General features: G+C 39.1%; 1 protein-coding gene across 2 annotated transcripts in view; it reads right to left on the bottom strand.

Annotated features, from left to right (window-relative positions):
- The window catches only part of LOC132846528 (SLAM family member 9-like), a 57,450-nt gene that overhangs the window by 28,441 nt on the left and 9,570 nt on the right, over window positions 1–19,439 (bottom strand). The window contains exon 9 of one of the 2 annotated variants that reach the window (XM_060871290.1): window positions 18,871–19,365. The exons of the other annotated variant lie outside the window; for it this stretch is intronic. Within the exon in view, the coding sequence (XP_060727273.1) occupies window positions 19,249–19,365 (117 nt within the window). The 3' untranslated portion in view covers window positions 18,871–19,248. Of the gene's footprint in view, window positions 1–18,870; window positions 19,366–19,439 lie in introns of those variants that run through there. 2 annotated transcript variants of the gene reach the window in all.

The raw sequence follows: 19,439 nt of genomic DNA on the forward strand, positions 1-19,439 counted from the left end.
TCTCCGACATCTCATCCGGCTCTGCTCCCACCCCCGTAGACATGGTTTAACCAAACTGTTATACACACCATATACTGTTTTCCCCGCAGTAATTTGTAATTGATATGCAAAAGAGATTACTATCAAAAGGTCACCTTATTTTTTAGCATCAGCTTCTTCATAGATTGTGTTGACAGAATCTAGCAGGTTTAGAAATGACATAATTTATATTTTTAAATTGCATTCAAAATGAAATATCAGACACAATTAAAATATAAATATCTGTCAGGACCACTTTGTGAAATGAGAATTTATTAGATGATAGCATACAGTTAGTGTTGGCGGTTTGGTTCTGTTCTGTATCAGTGGTACGCAATCATGAACCGAACATGGCAAACGGCAACTCGAATAGACTCCCCTATAACAGAACCAGAGTTATTATTTTTTATTGCAAATAATAAATGAATAAATGCATAAATAAATAATTAAATAATTAGAGAGAGGGAGAGAGAGAGAGAAAAATATGTGGAGATTTAAGACGTGAACTGGTACACGAACACAGGTTCCCGCATGGTGGAGTCGGGGTCGGAGGAGGGAGTTTAAGTCGCAGCAGCAGCGACGCGCTAGAAAACGGCTCTATGAATGCGAATGCGAAGCTTGATACTAATCCCTCAGAAACTGCACAAAGTTTTTGTCTCTATATACTAGACTAAATTCAGTACACGTTAGTTAGACTGATAATGCTAACAACTATACTTCCCATGTCTATTTATTGTGTTACTCATTTACTGAAATAAAAAGAAAAGAAAAGGAATTGGTATGATATTCAAAATTAATTGATGTTTGCAAGACTCAATCACAAACCACAAAGCACCCCACTATATGCTTAAACACTTCCAGAATTATGGGACTTTATGTAATGGGAATTAATAATTAACTAGCTAAAAGTTGTTGATTTCTACGTAATATAAAATGTGCAAATTGCCACAAGATAATTGCCTGAATTACTCAAATGCACTTTTCTTTTTGCAGCTTTTGTTGTTTTGTTTTTGACTTGGTAACAAACAATATACTCACTCTGTATAGTAGTTACTAACAATAATCAAAGGTGTAGTAAAATAATCTGCTTTAATCATTGATACTTAATGTTTGTACATAATATTGCAAAATCATTTGCATTAAAATCGTTGGAAATAAATTCATTAAAAAAGTCTTTATTATCGCCACATATACATTACAGCACAGTGGAATTCTTTTCCTTGCATATCCCAACAGATTAGGGTGCGAAGGAGCCGCTATGATAGAGCGCCCCTGGAGCAGGGAGGGTCAAGGGCCAACAGTGGCAGCTTGTGCTATACTAATACAGTACAGTACAGTAATGCAGGTCAGTCAAAGTTACAAACTCCAACTACCAACATGCACCATGGCCTACAAACACCAGAGTCTACTTTCCAGTACCCACAATTACTGCCTTGGGTCATAATCATCAGACATCTGGAAATTCTCACCTAGTTTCCAATCATACCCCCCCCCTTTTTTTTTACAAGACTTTCATACACACACCAATATATGCTGAACTTATCTTGTGTTTCTGACTATAGCAAGCCTTTGTTATTGTGTAAACAATATTTTAACTAGTTCCTAACCCTAGATACCTGTTTTGTAGAATAATTATAAGTGGAAAAATAAAGTTTAATTATCAGGGGAAAAAGATCAAGTGGTAAGTGCATCACTGCATTTTTACACAAATGCAGTGTATTATTCTTGTATTAATCCTGCAAATGCCTTCCTTACATAAAAAATAATTACAATATACAGAAAATCTCTCTCTCTCGCTCTGAAAAAAAATCACATGGCCTTGTGATAAAAACAACAACAACTAAATAAAATGTGCAAAGTCTTCTCTCAATAGTTTTCTACTTTTCCAAAAGCTACATCTGATTCTTATCTTTATGTTAGGATATATAATTGTGATTTGCCAAAACTACATGAATTACTGAACAATTTTTTTGTAAAGAAAACAACTATTTCTCTCTTGAAAAAAAGAATATATATATATATATACATACATACATATATATATATATATATATACTGTGATAGAGTGACCTATCCCTATGCCCGTTGGTCCGTGCAGCACACACACACACACACACACACACACACACACACACACACACACACACACACACACACACACACACACACACACACACTCACACATTAGCTTTGTTTTTCGTTCGATGTTTTGTCCTGTTGTTGTGCCTCTTCTTACCTGTTGTGAGTGTTTGTCAGCGTCTGTGTTGCCGGTCTTCCGCGTTGCCTCTACATCATCGGCCGGTCGAACCCGAGCGCCACCAGCGGCCTGGATAAATAGCGCCGGATCCGCTGTGAGTGGGCGTGTCGGCGTGGGGCAGCCGGAAGCCGGCTTGACCATTATACTGTTTGCTACAGGGGGCATAATTAAGTTTGATATTAATGTTCTGTGTTTTTATTATTATTGTTTATCTTTTGTGTTTATTTTGATTACCTTTTGATTTTGGGTTCTAGAACTTTTTAGTTGGTATATGTCTATATATATAATTATGTTGTGTGGGGTGAATGTAAATACTTACCTGTTTACTTACCTCCGGTGTGAATGATGGTCCAAAAAGGGGCGGGGCTTGGCCTATAAGAAATTGCCCCAGAGAGAGATCTGGGTCAGTTTACCTGGCTAGCGAGCGTGCAAGTGTGGTGCCGTAAGCGATTTATTCTGTCTGAAAGTAGTGGACTTTATATATATATTTATATTTTCTTTCCTTTTTGTTTTTTTTTCCGGGTGTTTCCTTGGTTATTTTTGTAAATAGTGTTGGGTCGGTTTTCACCTCTAAGGCACTGTAAATTAAACAGCACTTTTACACTTTTCCATCCTTGCGAGTATTGCCATCATTTTTCTTTGTTATTTTCCTTTGGAAACCCAGTCACGCCTGACAGCGGGTCTGTGAGGACCTGTTGTGTAACATATACATACATACATACATACATACATATATATATATATATATATATATATATATATATATATATATATATATATATATATATATATATATATATAATACTACTTTAAACCATGATTGGTACTTTCAGGGTCAATGACAATGACAGATCAATGACAATACTGTATAACTGACAATTATTGGATAATAAAGTGTTCAAAAATGTACCATTCGAAACAAGTGTTACTCACTACACATCCACATTAATTTCAATAATGATATGGAAAAAAGGTATAAAAAAAAGTCCTACTTTTCAAGAACCAAACTACAAAGATGATGATGACAAGGTTGATGACTGAGATTATTATAATCATATTTGTCATATGACCTGAAGTCTCCTCCGGTTTAATTTCTAGAGAAAAAAAATTAAATTACAACTGAAATTAAATCTCATCCAATAAGAATATTATTTAATATAATTTACATATAATATCAACCAATAAGAATATTATTCACATATATATGTGCAAATAAAGAAAACATGGTATACAGTATGTTGCATGGTGTATATGTGTGCATGCTCACACCTTTATTAGGGCAGAGTTGTTTCACATGTTTTATCTCCATAGTGTCATTTTTCCAGCTCACTTGGTTGCTATGATTACAAATGATAAAACTTTTATTAACATACAGTGAGAGGAAATGAAACGTGTCTCCAGATGTTTTCTTTTCCATCATATCACAGTTTTCGTTGTAGCAGTGAGAGGTTACTGAGAGATTCTGAGCTTCACAGGTGAGAGTCACATTGCAGGTGTCATTACTCTGGAGAGAAGCAGTAAGGACTGGTTTCTCCACTGGATCTGAGATACACACACATGCATTACTGTACTGCCAATCAATGCACACACACCCACACACACACACACACATACACACACACTGGATTTTGGCTGTAAGACTTACCCAACACCTTTGGTACGTCGCGACAGTTACACTGCGGTCCCCGAATTCTTTTGCTTCATAGATTCCACTATCACTCTTCCGTAAGTTCTTCAGTGTCAGACTGTAGGTTTCCTCATTGAACTCTACCCAGTCTTTATATCTGTCAAATACTTTAGTTGGGGAATTTTCAATATATCTCACAATGTTAATGTCTTTGTTAAATGTCCAGAAAATATCGAAGGACTTATCCAAATGGTCTGGTATGTCCAGTTGTACAGAACTGTTAACCAGCTTAAAAACATCATCACACACTGTAAGAAAAGAGCAAAGATATACCATTTCATTATACTCTTATAACTTGTATTATATATTTATTTTATGTTACAATAATAATAAAATTCATGCAAAATTTTGGACTAAATTGCAGTACAACTTTTCGTGAGCAATAAGTTATTTATGAACAATAGTGGGTAGCATTATCAACAAGCTCATCTCAAAACTATTTCGTATGGTCAGTGTTATAGATTTAATCATGTGATTTGCATGTATGTAAAATTATCTTAAGCCAATACTGTTATAAACTAAAAAAAAAATGTTAAAATAAAATGTTTATTTTGTTTTTGTATTTCAAACAATTTCAGAAACAATTTCAGAATGATCTGGTCGGGGATTGTCTATGCTTTATAATTACCGAACATGTCATGTTAAATAAGCACACATTTTATTCTTTTTCCTGATTCAGCTGCATATACAATAAATTTGTAATTATAATGTAATATGTCAATTATATTATTTAGTATTATAATTAGAAATAATTTATAATGTATATTTTTTCTTTATTAATATTATTAATAAGAATTCATCTTTTGTAAACAAATTCTATAATGTTTGCAAGATTTTCCAAACTGTGTAAAAAGGCTCATTAGAATTTGTCTATAAACTATTAAATAAATCTGTAAAACCTCTGTAAAGAATATGGCCGATGCCTACCAAATGAATCTTTCCAAGATTGGGCTTTAATTTAGCTGTAACACATGATAGCAAAATACACAAAACTATAGCACAGGGCTAGATTCTGAGGCCCTTTGCTATAGTTGGGTTGTGGTCATCAAAAGATATGGCATTTTAAATAGCAAGGTTTTGTGATGTAAAATAAATCTGAATTAAACCAAGATAAATTGTGTCAGAAGTTTTCCCATCATCAATGGTAAATTACAATGTTTCAACTGGGGGCGGGGTTACTGTTAGCGCATTTTGATAATGTACCTTAAGTAGGTGCTGGGGGGAGGAGCTGGATGGGCGGGGTTACTGTTAGCGCCTTTGATAATGTACCTTAAGTAGGGGCTGGGGGTGGGGTTACTGTTAGCACATTTTGATAATGTACCTTAAGTAGGGGCTGGGGGCGGGGTTTCTGTTAGCGCCTTTGATAATGTACATTAAGTAGGGGCTGGGCTGGGAGCGGGGTTACTGTTAGCATCTTTGATAATGTACCTTAAGTATACCAATGTTTAATACACTTTTACTTTACAGCAATATGATCAATTATCAGCACACATGATAGTAGGTAGCTACATGCTAAGGCTAAATTTTTTTTTATGTGTTAATGATAAAATAATGTTTTATGTACTTTCTCGATTACAACCTCAGTTTATACAGATTACATGGAGCTGCACGTACACGTTGGATTCGCCGTGTTTGGATGCCAATGTAGGTTTGCAAAGCCATGAGCATTAACAGTAAAGCAACATCCACATTTGTTGATTCTGTGATTGTGTTTGCCGCTGCTTCGCTAACGTTGCTGAAAAAGATGACACGTAAGCAGTGACATAACACTTGGCTCTGTGATGGCTCTCTAACCCATGGAAAGGCAAACTGGTTCTTAGAAGGATCACCAGTGGCAGTTAAAACTGTACTGTGCCAAAAGGAAGCCCTATGTTAACAGTGTACAGAAGCGCTGTCGACTTCTCTGGGCTCAGAGGCATCAGGGATGGAGCATCACACAGTGGAAATGTGTACTGTGGTCAGACAAATCAGTATTTCAGGTATTTTTGAGGAGAAATGGACGCCGTGTGCTCCGGACCAAAGAAGAAAAGGATCATCCAGACTGTTACCAGCAACAAGTCCAAAAGCCAGGGTCTGTGATGGTATGGGGTTGTGTCAGTGCCATTGGCAAAGGTAACTTGCATTTATGTAAAGGCACCATTAATGCTGAAAAGTACATAGATTTTGGAGCACAATATGCTGCTTTCAAGAAGACATCTTTTCCAGGGAAGTCCATGCATATTTCAACAAGATAATGCAAAACCACATTCTGAACACATTACAAAGTCCTGGCTGCAGAGGAAGAGGATACAGGTACTTGACTGGCCTGCCTGCAGTCCCAACCTGTCTCCAATAGAGAATGTGTGGCGCATTTTGAAGCGCAGACCCCGTACGAAGACCCCGTACTGTTGCCCACCTTAAGACTTGTTTGCAGCAAGAATGGGACAAAATTACACCTGAAACACTTAATCACTTGGTTTCCAACTGTTTGTGTTTACTGTTCCAACTTTTTTTGAAATGTGTTGCAAGAACCAATATAATAATTTTGTTGATTTGAAAAAAAAACAAAAACAAAAAATAAACCATAAAATCATGAGGAACACATTAAATAATGTGCTGTTGTATTGTCTGCAATGAAATACAAGTCAAAGTAAATTTAGAACTCAATACTTTCTTTTTTTATTTGTGTTGTCCATACTGTCCCAACTTTTTCTGATTTGGGGTTGTAATTATTTCTGCTAAAGCTTTGAAACTTGATATGCAAAATTTGAAATTGAAAACAAAACTGCATATCGTTCATTTTTTCTTATGATGTAAGCATATATTTTTGCAGTCTGTAGTAATAGCAGAGTGCCTTCTAACTGACATGGAGATGTTTTATTTTATTTTTCACGACACAATTAAAATTCACTAGTGCAAGAAACTGTATGCTCATTACTTTTATAGGGTTCACTGTGTGCAGGGTCATGTTGATTGAATGTTGCCTTGAAAAAGGAAGAAACTGGTAGGTGAGAAGACAACCTCGAGCTGTTTTTTTTTGTGGTTTTAGACGTTTGCCTCAAATGCAGCATTTTGCACCTAAGCTTCACTAATGGAATGCACTGAGCCTAGATTGGGCTGGTATATGAGGCTGTTTCACTTAAGCCTTACTTTTATTTACAAATTTGTTATACCACCTGCTCATTCCCAATATATTTATTTTCATTTACGTTCAAAAAAGGTAGCATCCTTTCAGGTTCACTTTCAGTTTTAAAGTGGTTTTAGATGTTAAATAACCAAAATGAAGTTTAATTCATTTGAAGAAGTATTAGTTAAATTTGATTAGCCATTAGTCTTGTGAAAAAGTCCCATAAAACCTGTATGCACCAGGAGATGTATTATGTAGACCTATGAGAAATCACCTCTTGCAGTCTGGTGATTACAACAACTGCTTACAGCTGTTTTTTCCACTAACGTGTGTGGATGAAACAAGTGTAAATGTACAAAGGTAAATGGTATATTTTCTTGTTTTGCAGTTGCAGAGCTGGTTGTCTCGTACTCACTATCTTCTGTTTAAGTTTAAATTCATGTCTGAGTTGAGATCAGTTGTCAAACCGAGTAGTTGTCTGTCTTGTGCTTTACTTTATATATTTTAAAGTTGTTTCTTAAGCATTCAGACCTTTCTAGCATGATTGCCACATTGTGTGTTCCCCACTAAGCAGCTCTTCCCCTTTTTGACTGACCAAACTCTACTAAGTAATAAGTAAATTAGCACTTATTTAGTGTCTGATATTGTAAAGTGGGAAACGTATAATCCCTATGTTAATACTAATATATAAATATTATTGAACCATACATTAAATTCGTGTACAGTAATCCCTCGCCACTTCGCGGTTCAAGTTTCGCGGTACAAGTTTCGCGGCCTCAGTGCATCGTTGATTTCTAAAGATTATTCATTGAAAAAGAAAAATAACAACGGTTTCCCAGGATGCCAGACTATAGCCCTATTCGGACGGGATTAGTTTTACGTGGGGACGTGGGGGTAAAGTAATTATTACCAGAGCTTCTCGATGATTTTAGTCCCGTCCGAATGTGCCATCTCGGTAATCATTACGTACAATATCACTAAAGATTACGGCGACTTTTACCTTCTGTAAAAAGGTCCGGAAAAATTACCTCAGGTAATACTAATCCCGTCCGAATAGACCCGCTGTAAATATGTACGGTAAAATTCCGTCATTTCCTGTTTAAAAGTAGTGTCTGATATTGTAAAGTGGGAAACGTATAATCCCTATGTTAATACTAATATATAAATATTATTGAACCATACATTAAATACGCGTACTGTATTTAATGGAACATGGTAGCTTAGTGTTTAAGCTGTTAAACTGCCGATTGAAAGGTTATGAATTCAAATCCCAGGTCCAGCAAGCTCTCGCTGCTGGGCCCATCAGCCAGGCCCTTAACACTTAGTTGTATAAATGAAATAAAATGTAAGGGTTAGGAGATAGGATAGGAGTGTCTGCCAAATGCTGTAAATGTAAATATGGATGATACCACTATTACTTCATTAATAACTGCAGGATATTGTATATTTTAAGTAAAATATATTGAAACTTTGTGCATTGGGCGATACCAGAACATAGTTTTTACAGTTTTTATATAAAAAACCCTGAGCTTTAAAATTCTTTTTAAGTTAAAGAATTTCACATAAAAATAATAAAAAAAAAAAAGTAGGTACAAATTTGACAGATATTTTTTTTCATTTGGTCAAATTAAAAAAACAAAATCAAACAAAAAAAAATAAATATAGATAATAAATTATAAAATAATAATATAATAAAAGCAATTTAAACATTATGATCATTTTATATTTCCTAAATGAGCCCATTGATTTGATTAATTAATCTTTGGTTAATACTCAGATACGAAAAATTGATATTACCTTTATATGCCTTTTTATATCCATCCATCCATCCATCTTCTACCGCTTATCCGGGGCCGGGTCGCGGGGGCAGCAGTCTGAGCAGGGACACCCAGACTTCCACCTCCCCAGACACTTCCTCCAGCTCCTCTGGGGGAATACCGAGGTGTTCCCAGGCCAGCCGAGAGACATAGTCCCTCCAGCGTGTCCTAGGTCTTCCCCGGGGCCTCCTCCCGGTTGGACATGCCCGGAACACCTCCCTAGGGAGGCGTCCAGGAGGCATCCGGAACAGATGCCCGAGCCACCTCAGCTGACTCCTCTCGATGTGGAGGAGCAGTGGCTCTACTCTGAGCTCCTCCCGAGTGACCGAGCTCCTCACCCTATCTCTAAGGGAGCGCCCAGCCACCCTGCGGAAGTAACTCACTTTGGCCGCCTGTATCCGGGATCTTGTCCTTTCGGTCATGACCCAAAGCTCATGACCATAGGTGAGGGTAGGAATGTAGATCGACTGGTAAATAGAGAGCTTCACCTTGCGGCTCAGCTCTTTCTTCACCACAACAGACCGGTATATTGACCGCATCACTGCAGAAGATAAACCGATCCGCCTGTCGATCTCCCGCTCCATCCTTCCCTCACTCGTGAACAAGACCCCAAGATACTTAAACTCCTCCACTTGAGGCAGGAGCTTTCCACCAACCTGAAGGGGACAAACCACCCTTTTCCGACTGAGAACCATGGGCTCGGACTTGGAGGTGCTGACTCTCATCCCCGCTGCTTCACACTCGGCTGCAAACCGTCCCAGTGCACGCTGAAGGTCCTGATTTGAAGAAGCCAACAGGACAATATCATCTGCAAAAAGCAGAGACGAAATCCCGTGGTCCCCAAACCGGACTCCCTCCGGCCCCCGACTGCGCCTAGAAATCCTGTCCATATAAATAATGAACAGGACCGGTGACAAAGGGCAGCCCTGCCGGAGTCCAACATGCACCGGGAACAAGTCTGACTTACTGGCGGCAATGCAAACCAAACTCCTGCTCCGGTCATATAGGGACCGGACAGCCCTTAGCAGAGGGCCCCAGACCCCATAATCCCAGAGCACCCCGCACAGATCACCATGAGGGACACAGTCGAATGCCTTCTCCAGATCCACAAAGCACATGTGGACTGGTTGGGCAAACTCCCATGAACCCTCCAGCAACCTGGTGAGGGTATAGAGATGGTCCAGTGTTCCACGACCGGGACGAAACCCGCGTTGTTCCTCCTGAATCCGAGGTTCGACTATCGGCCGAATTCTCCTCTCCAGTACCCTGGCATAGACTTTTCCGGGGAGGCTGAGGAGTGTGATCCCCCTGTAGTTGGAACACACCCTCCGGTCCCCCTTCTTAAACAGAGGGACCACCACCCCAGTCTGCCAGTCCAGAGGCACTGTCCCCAGCCACCACGTGATGTTGCAGAGGCGTGTCAAAAAAAGACAGCCCCACAACATCCAGAGACTTGAGGTACTCAGGGCGGATCTCATCCACCCCTGGTGCCTTGCCACTGAGGAGCTTCTCAACCACCTCAGTGACCTCAGCTTGGGGGATCGACGAGTCCTCAACTGTGCCCTCTGCCTCTGCTTCCTCAGTGGAAGACATGTCGGTGGGGTTGAGGAGATCCTCGAAGTACTCCTTCCACCGTCCAAGAATGTCCCCAGTCGAAGTTAGCAGATTCCCACTCCCACTGTAAACAGTGTGAGCAGGGCACTGCTTCCCCCTCCTGAGGCGCCGGACGGTTTGCCAGAATTTCTTCGAGGCCAACCGATAGTCCTTCTCCATGGCCTCAACGAACTCCTCCCAGAACCGAGTTTTTGCCTCTGCAACCACCCGGGCTGAAGCTCGCTTGGCCCTCAGGTACCTATCAGCTGCCTCCGGAGTCCGGAGCTCCGGAGTCAGCTTGACGGCATCCTTTACTTCCGGGGTCCACCACCGGGTTCAGGGATTGCCGCCACGACAGGCACCGGAGACCTTACAGCCACAGCTCCGCGTGCCACGTCGAAATTAGAGGTGGAGAATATGCTCCACTCAGACTCAATGTCTCCAACCTCCCTCGGGATCTGGTCGAAGCTCTGCCGGATTTGGGAGTTGAAGATCTTTCTGACCGGAGACTCTGCCAAACGTTCCCAGCGGACCCTCACAGTACGTTTGGGTCTGCCAAGTCTGTCCAGCTTCCTCCCCGGCCATCGGATCCAACTCACCACCAGGTGGTGATCAGTTGACAGCTCCGCCCCTCTCTTTACCCGAGTGTCCAAGACATACGGCCGGAGGTCAGATGAAACAACCACAAAGTCGATCATCGACTTCCGACCTAGGGTGTCCTGATGCCAGGCTAAATATATATATTTAGTGGATTTGTTTATTCAGCTTGCACATTATTTTTATTGCCATAACCTTATAACCTTTTACTTGTTGTTCCTTTACAACATTGTCAGTGCCTTGCTATGCCATAGCACCATATACTTTTACTGTACACACATCTCTGTACTGCTATAGCTTTTATATTTATTTACTGTACATATGTTTTCATATATAACTATATATGACTATATATTTATCTGCACTTGTCTGAAAGTGTTTGATGGTGACCCTTTCCAGTATCATGCATTCATGAAAGCTCTCATGAATGCATGATACTGGAAAGGGTCACCATCAAACACTTTCAGATCTCTTTTGGGTAAAGATGACAAACATTGCTGTTTTAACAAGAGCGTTGTTATTTCATTTTGCTTTCTCATTACCCCATAAATGTTGCTCTGCTCTTCAACATGATGATGCACCTCTTTTGGAGGCTGTAAGGGTACTCTCGGTGTACCTCCTCCTTTAGGCCTTACTCCGGATCCTAATTGATCATGCATTGATCCATTCACATTTACTGACTTTTGAGGAACAAATGATTTAGCACTGGCATTAAGACTCGGTGTTTTCCTTCGATCTGACTCCAAGTTGGAACTTTTTCCTCCGGAATGTCCAGATTTATCGCTTGACACACTCTGAGATTTTAAAACATTCAGTTTGGCCATTTGAACTTCAATTTCTCTTGCAGATTAAGTTGTTCCTTTCTTTTTCTTAGCTGCTCTTCTTAATCCTCCAGTTCATGTTTTTCCTTCAACAATTTTTGTCGTGCCTTTAATGTAGCCAACTCAGCCTCTGCTTTGAGACCTACAGAAGAAGTAGAGGACACCCCAGATCTTCTTTCACTAATTGAGCTCTGGTTTTTAGATGATCTGCTGCCCACATTTGAGACACTATCATTAGGTTTAATGTCATCTTGTAGTTTATCTGATGTAACAATGGATGAAGCTTGGACTGTCGCTTGAGGAATAGTAAACTCTTCCTGTGTTGCACCAGTTTCACACTGAACAGTTATAGCATTCATCTCTGGCGTCTTCAACCACTTTTGAACTGCATCTTTAAAAGTATCAGTATATTTCATGATGCTCAAAAACCATCATCTTCAGGAAGTAAAGGAATCAATATATCATGCAGCTTATTGGCATTTTCACAAAGTTCAACAAGAGTTTAAAACAGCATTTGCACCTGAGAGGCATTTTCCTTTCTTGTCATCAGATTCTTTATCTTTGGAATCAACTCTTTGCAAACTTTCAATGTGGTTCGCCAAGGCCTTTACAGTAGGTTTGGTTACTCTTTTTTCACCATCCATGACGTCATCAGCACTCGCTTCACTCATGTTTGTGTGCTTTCCAATGCATCAACAACAATCATATCACGCTTTACTTCCAACTTCTCACAGCATCACAACGAAACATAGACAAACACCATCAACTTTCAAAAACATTGCAACATTATTTTCCACAACAACGAATTGACAATGAACCTATTTCAAACACCAGAGCTCTGGACAAAACCAACTAAAGCCAAACAACAAACAAAACAACCACGCGATCATCGCCAATGGATAAACAACGTAGCTACAGTACCGGACACTGACAGCGCGCTTTCCAGAAAAAAGCCCAACAGGCTTACCAATGCAGTGATTGTTTGCTTCTCTTCTGAGCTTTGTTGGACATTTCTCGTTGGCGTTTTAGCTTCTATTTCATCTCCATTACGCAGAATCCTGTACTCCGCGTCGCGATGTTCAATCTTTGCACATTATACTGTTGGTCCCCCAAGGGATTTAGTACAAAGTTGTCAGCATATTGACCCACACAGGGGATATATGAGAGCCAAAGATTTGTTGCATGAACATTTTGGAAATGAACAGAAAATTGCATCTGCTTATATGTATAAAGCTCTGTCATGGCCTCAGATTAAAACTGAAGATGTTAATGCTTTACAAGAATACAGTCTTTTCCTTAGAGGCTGTGGTAATGTCATGGAGGAGGTACAATATATGTGTGAGTTGGACATGCCAGCCAATATGATGATTATTATAAAGAAACTCCCTTACAGACTTTGGGATAAATGGAGGACAATGGCTTGTGAATTACAAGAAAGATGCAATCGCCGTGTTAACTTCATTGATATTGTTAACTTTATAGAGCATCAAGTCAAAGTGGTAATGGACCCAGTGTTTGGAAATATACAGGATGATCCTGTAGTAAAGAATAAGGACATGAAGAGAAGTAAATTGATTTCTCGTCCTGGAATAAAACAAACCAGCTTTGCTACCACAGTGATTGCTGCAAGCAAAGGAAGTGAATCTGAAAAGACAGGAAAGGTAAAGGTTGGTCCTGATAAGAAAGAATGTCTCTTCTGTGAAGGTGCACACACATTGGGTATGTGTCCTCAGTTGGGAAAACAATCCCACAATGAGAAGTTTAGCTTCTTGAAGTCAAGTGGAGTTTGTTTTGGCTGTTTGAGCATTGGGCACATAAGCAAAGAATGCAGAAAATGTCTTTGTTGTGATGTTTGTGGTCTTAAACATCCCACTTTGCTACATATCTTTCCAAAGGAAAAGACTCTTGATACAACTGAGAAGAAACCAAAGATGGCAGTGAATGATGTTTTGATTTCCAGTGGTCTTACTGGGGCTGGTGACTACGATTGTAAACTCCCAATTGTGCCTGTACAGATCAAAGCCAAGAAAGGCAGTAAAATTGTTACTACTTACGCCTTTTTAGATCAAGGGAGCACAGCTGTGTTTTGTACTGAGAGTTTAATGAAGAAACTTAACCTCACAGGAACCAAAGTGCGGATACTTTTAAGAACTATGGGACAAGAAAAGGTTACTAGTAGCTATGCTCTGTCTGAAATGGAGGTAGCAGGATTGAATGGGAATGACTTTTGTGAATTACATCGAGTCTACACACAAGAAAGTATGCCTGTTCACAAGAGGAATATACCTAAAGAAAGTGACCTGCAAAGATGGCCCCATTTAAAGAGTGTTCATTTAACTGAGATTGGGGCAGGGATTGAGCTGTTGATTGGAACCAATGTTCCTAAAGCTTTAGAACCATTGGAAGTCATCCGCAGTGTGAATGATGGTCCCTATGCAATCAGGACAATGTTAGGATGGACTGTTAATGGAGCACTATCTAATTAGATACTAATGATGTAAATGATTGTGCTCAAACAGAGGTCACAGTCAATAGAATTTCAGTTCTGAATCTGGAAGACATGTGGCAACAGCAGTTTACAATGGACTTCCCTGAATTTAGCCAAGATGAACAAACTAGCTATTCAAGAGAAGATCAGAAATTTATGGAAATGGTAACAAATTCTGCAAAGCTTGTTGATGGGCATTATGAGATTGGCTTACCTCTGAGAAAGAGAATTCATATGCCAAATAATCGGAGAATCATAGAACAGCGTGCTTTACATCTAAAGAAGAGACTTCAAAAGGATTCTGTCTTTCTTAATGACTATAAAGATTTTCTGAAGGATATGGTTTCCAAAGGTTATGCAGAGCAAGTACCTGCAAAAGATTTGATGCGTAGTGATGGACAAATTTGGTATATCTACCATATTTGGTGTCTACCATCCCATAAAGAAGAAAATCCGTGTGGTGTTTGATTGTGGAGCGAGTTTTCAAGGAACATCACTTAATGCTCAGCTCTTGCAAGGACCAGATCTCACCAGCTCACTCACTGGAGTTGTGACGAGATTTAGAAAAGAACCTGTGGTGATTATGGCAGATATCGAGTCTATGTTCCATCAAGTAAGGGTACCACCCCAGGATGCTGAATTGTTAAGGTTTCTTTGGTGGCCTGATGGGGATTTAAGCCAAGACCCTACTGATTTTAGGATGTTAGTGCACCTATTTGGAGCAACATCATCTCCTAGCTGTGCTAATTTTGCTTTAAGGAAATGTGCAGAAGATCATAAGGAAGAGTTCAATAAGGAAACAGTGGATACAATTCTACATTCTTTTTATGTTGATGATTGCCTTGTTTCAGTTGCAACTGTTGAACAAGCGATGACACTTGTATCCATATGTGCCAAAGGTGGATTCAGGCTAAGTGGCAAAGTGGATGAATACCTGAGGATCAAAGAGCAAAGACAGCAAAAGACTTGAATGTTGATCGGGAATCTCCATTAGTTGAGAGAGTGTTGGGTATGCAGTGGTGCATTCAGTCTGACACATTCAAGTTCAAGATTGTAATCAAAGACAGACCTATGACTCGAAGAGGAATACAGTCCATGATTAGCTCTCTCTATGATCCTTTGGGAATTGTGAGCCCTGTACTATTGTCTGCTAAGAAAATATTGCAAGACCTCTGCAAAGGAAACATAGGATGGGACGATGTAGTGCCTGAATTAGTGGTTCAGAAATGGAAAAGCTGGCTTCAAGAACTTCATCTTCTGGAAAGTTTTGAGCCTACGAGAGGTTTAAAACCTCCAAACTTTGGTGATATCACCTTTGCACAGTTGCATCATTTATCAGACGCAAGCAAGGATGGCTATGGAACTGTGACATATTTGCTAACACGCAATATGCATTCTCTAGTACATTGTGCTTTTATCATGGGAAAGTCAAGAGTAGCCCCAATGAAGTCTACCATCCCACATATGGAGCTCATTGCTGCTACAATGGCAAGCCGTATGGATGTTATATGGAAGAAGGAATTACATCTGCAGCTTCAGGATTCTGTTTTTTGGACAGACAGTGCTTCTGTTCTCAAATTCATCAAAAACGAGACTTCACGATTCAAAATCTTTGTAGCCAATCGGGTGACAGAAATTCTCAAGGTTTCACAAGCTTCACAGTGGAGATACGTAGATACAGCAAGCAATCCAGCTGATGTTGCTTCTAGAGGATCGACTGCCAAAGTCTTTCTCAAAAACAGGACATGGACATCAGGTCCAGCCTTTCTTCTTCATTCTGAAAGTGAATGGCCTGTTAATCTGAATGACCTTGAAAAGCTTGAAGTGGATGACCCTGAGGTCAAGAAAGGTATTGAGATTAACTCTGTGCAGCTTCATGAAGAGGATGACAAGCTTGCACACTTCATTAATCACTTCTCTTCTTGGTTCCGTTTGAAAAAGGCAATGGCTCGGATTTTAAGATTTAAGAAACTGCTCTTATCTCTTAGTCAGAAGAGGAAACAACTGAGACTTGCTTCAGCTCATTCTGTTGGACAACAAGGAAATTCTTTGGAAAAAGAAATGGAGATTTTCAAAGGTCAACTCGAAAATTCCAGAAGAACTAGAGACAGCAAAGAAAAGAAAAGATGTTTCCTGATGAGCTTGCTTGTCTAAAAAGAGGGGAAATTGTAAAGAAAGGTAGCCACATTTATGGACTTTGTCTATGCTTAATGATGTTCTGAGGGTTGGTGGCAGATTAAGTAGGGCATCAATGCCTGAAGAATCCAAGCATCCAGCCATTCTAGCAAAGAATTTTCACATTTCTGATATTCTCCTGAGACACATACATGAAGAAGTAGGACATTGTGGTCGCAATCATATGTTGTCTAAATTACAAAAATATTGGATTACAGGTGCAAGTACAGCAATAAGAAGTGTACTATCCAAATGTGTCATATGTCGAAGACTAAATTCACTTCCAGGATGCCAACAGATGGCTGACCTACCTTCAGACAGAGTCACTCCAAATGAGCCACCATTTACCCGTGTTGGGGTGGATTATTTTGGACCTTTTGAGGTAAAAAGTAGAAGTGTGGTGAAAAGATATGGAGTAATTTTTACCTGTTTAGTCATACGGGCTATACATATTGAAGTGGTAGCCTCCTTGGACACAGATTCATTTATAAATGCACTTCGACGTTTCATTGCAAGACGTGGTCAAGTCAAAGAACTCCGATCTGATAATGGAAGGAACTTTGTTGGAGCAGAGCGGGAATTAAAAGTTGCCATACAGGAATGGAATCAGTGTCAAATTAATGATGTCCTCCTTCAGAAAGGTATTAAATGGTCATTTAACCCCCCCTACTGGATCACATTACGATTCGATTCGACAATTCGATCTGTACGGAAAGTTTTGAATTCCATTTTTAAGCTGCAGAATTTGGACGAAGAGAGTTTGCAAACGGTTCTTTGCGAAGTTGAATCTATTATCAATGGCCGTCCAATCACCAAAGCATCCACTGATCCAAATGACCTGGAAGCATTAACACCAAATCACCTGTTGATTTTAAGAACTTTACCATCGTTACCACCAGGTGAATTCAAAAGGGAAGATGTTTATGCTCGTAAACGTTGGAGACAGGTCCAGTACATGTCAGACTTGTTCTGGAAGAGATGGGTTCTGGAGTACTTACCGCAGCTTCAAGAACGTCAGAAATGGTCAAGAGTTAAACGCAACTTTAAACCAGGAGACATAGTGCTCATAGTGGATAATACAGCACCTCGAAACTCCTGGCTTATTGGACGCATAATTCAAACATTGCCAGATAGAAGAAGATTTGTGCGTCATGTGCAAGTTAAAACTAAAAACAACTGTCTGGAAAGGCCAATAACTAAGGTCTGTCTTTTACAAGAAGCAGAAGATGGATAATTTTGTTGCTTGAAATTTTTTGACTTTTGATGACTTTCTTTCAAAATATGAACAATTTTTTTGCCTGACCTTTTCAGGATTTTTCCTCTTTTGAAAGAAGAAATGGACATTATATGATGTAAATGCATTATTGTTGATTGATTTCATGTCTAATTTATGGATATGTAATTATTACTAGAGAATAATTAGGGGCTGGAATGAAAGGGACATGAAAGAGTTGAATTAATGTCACGAGCTCTCATGAATGCATGATACTAGAAAGGGTCACCATCAAACACTTTCATATCTCTTTTGGGTAAAGATGACAAACATTGCTGTTTTAACAAGAGCGTTGTTATTTCATTTTGCTTTCTCATTACCCCATAAATGTTGCTCTGCTCTTCAACATGCGTCGCAAATGCATTGAGTTCCTGCTTCAGCCTCTCAGCGGCTTTTAACAACGTAAGATAATCGCTACAGTAAAAAATGGATGCAAATGACAGCAATAAGTTACAAGTTAAGGACTATTAATGGCATTTATGTGGGAGGCCATTTGAGCTAGCTCTAAAAACTGCACTGGCACACATCTCTCTGCTATTAATTACTATGCTAAAATGCTCTACTAGATTATTTCCCTGCCTTCAACCAGTGTCCCCTGCAAGTTCTGCTAATTTAATGAAATAATCCTGCTGCCAAATCCTCAGAACAAAACACGAATGAAAAAAAAAACTGTGAATATCTCATTCTGTTGAGGCATTTATTCAGAGGATCCTGTGCTGTATATGCAGCTTGAGAAAGTCTGTGAAAAAGAATATAATAAATGTTGCATGTTGGGTGTTATTCTGATGAAGCAGGGACACATGTAGGAGATAAAAAAGAATGAAAATGGAGTTGGGTGTGTGGTGTGGTGGATTCTTTTAGAACAAAATCAGCTTGGTGATTGTAATGTATACTGCAAAGACATAAGATACATTTGAATTTTGTTTTTTTTATTTACTGTATGAACATGTCATTTAAGCTGACTTTGGCATTTTGCAGCCATGGCATTTTAAAATATTAAAAAAGACAGACAGACAGACAGACAGACAGATTTAAAACTATACAAAATATTTACAAAAATATAGCTATATATAGCTAATATAGCTCTCTATCAATTCAAGACAATTAAAAACAAAACAAAAACAATAAACTGATCATACACTTCCGGAGATAGATCATCAACAAGTCCTGGTAAATTGTTACATTACTGAAGGCCTACCATTTTCCCCCCTCTAACAATCATACTTACAATAATCAACAATATTTAAAACTAAACAATAATCAACAAAAATTATGAATAAAAAAAAGAATATTACAAAATAACGAGACCTTTTTAAGGCATTCTGGTCTTATGCCACAGACATTTGTGGCATTTATGCCTCTACATACATAATCACCTCAATCCTTGAGGTATTTCACATTCTGTATGGAAAATGTTTAATGGAACATAAAGACATGTTCATGCTTCACACAGGTTTTACCAGCCTTGTTCACTGTAGAATAAATGGTTTGTGGTAAGTCCGCTGAATCAGCGTTCCATTGTCCTCCTTCATTCTAGGTACAAAAATATACATATATAAAAACAAACAAGCCATAATTACATTTTCAAAACTTAAGAAACTTCAAAC

Source organism: Tachysurus vachellii, chromosome 1 (assembly GCF_030014155.1).
Source record: "Tachysurus vachellii isolate PV-2020 chromosome 1, HZAU_Pvac_v1, whole genome shotgun sequence".
In the NCBI taxonomy this organism is placed as follows: Eukaryota; Metazoa; Chordata; class Actinopteri; order Siluriformes; family Bagridae; genus Tachysurus; species Tachysurus vachellii.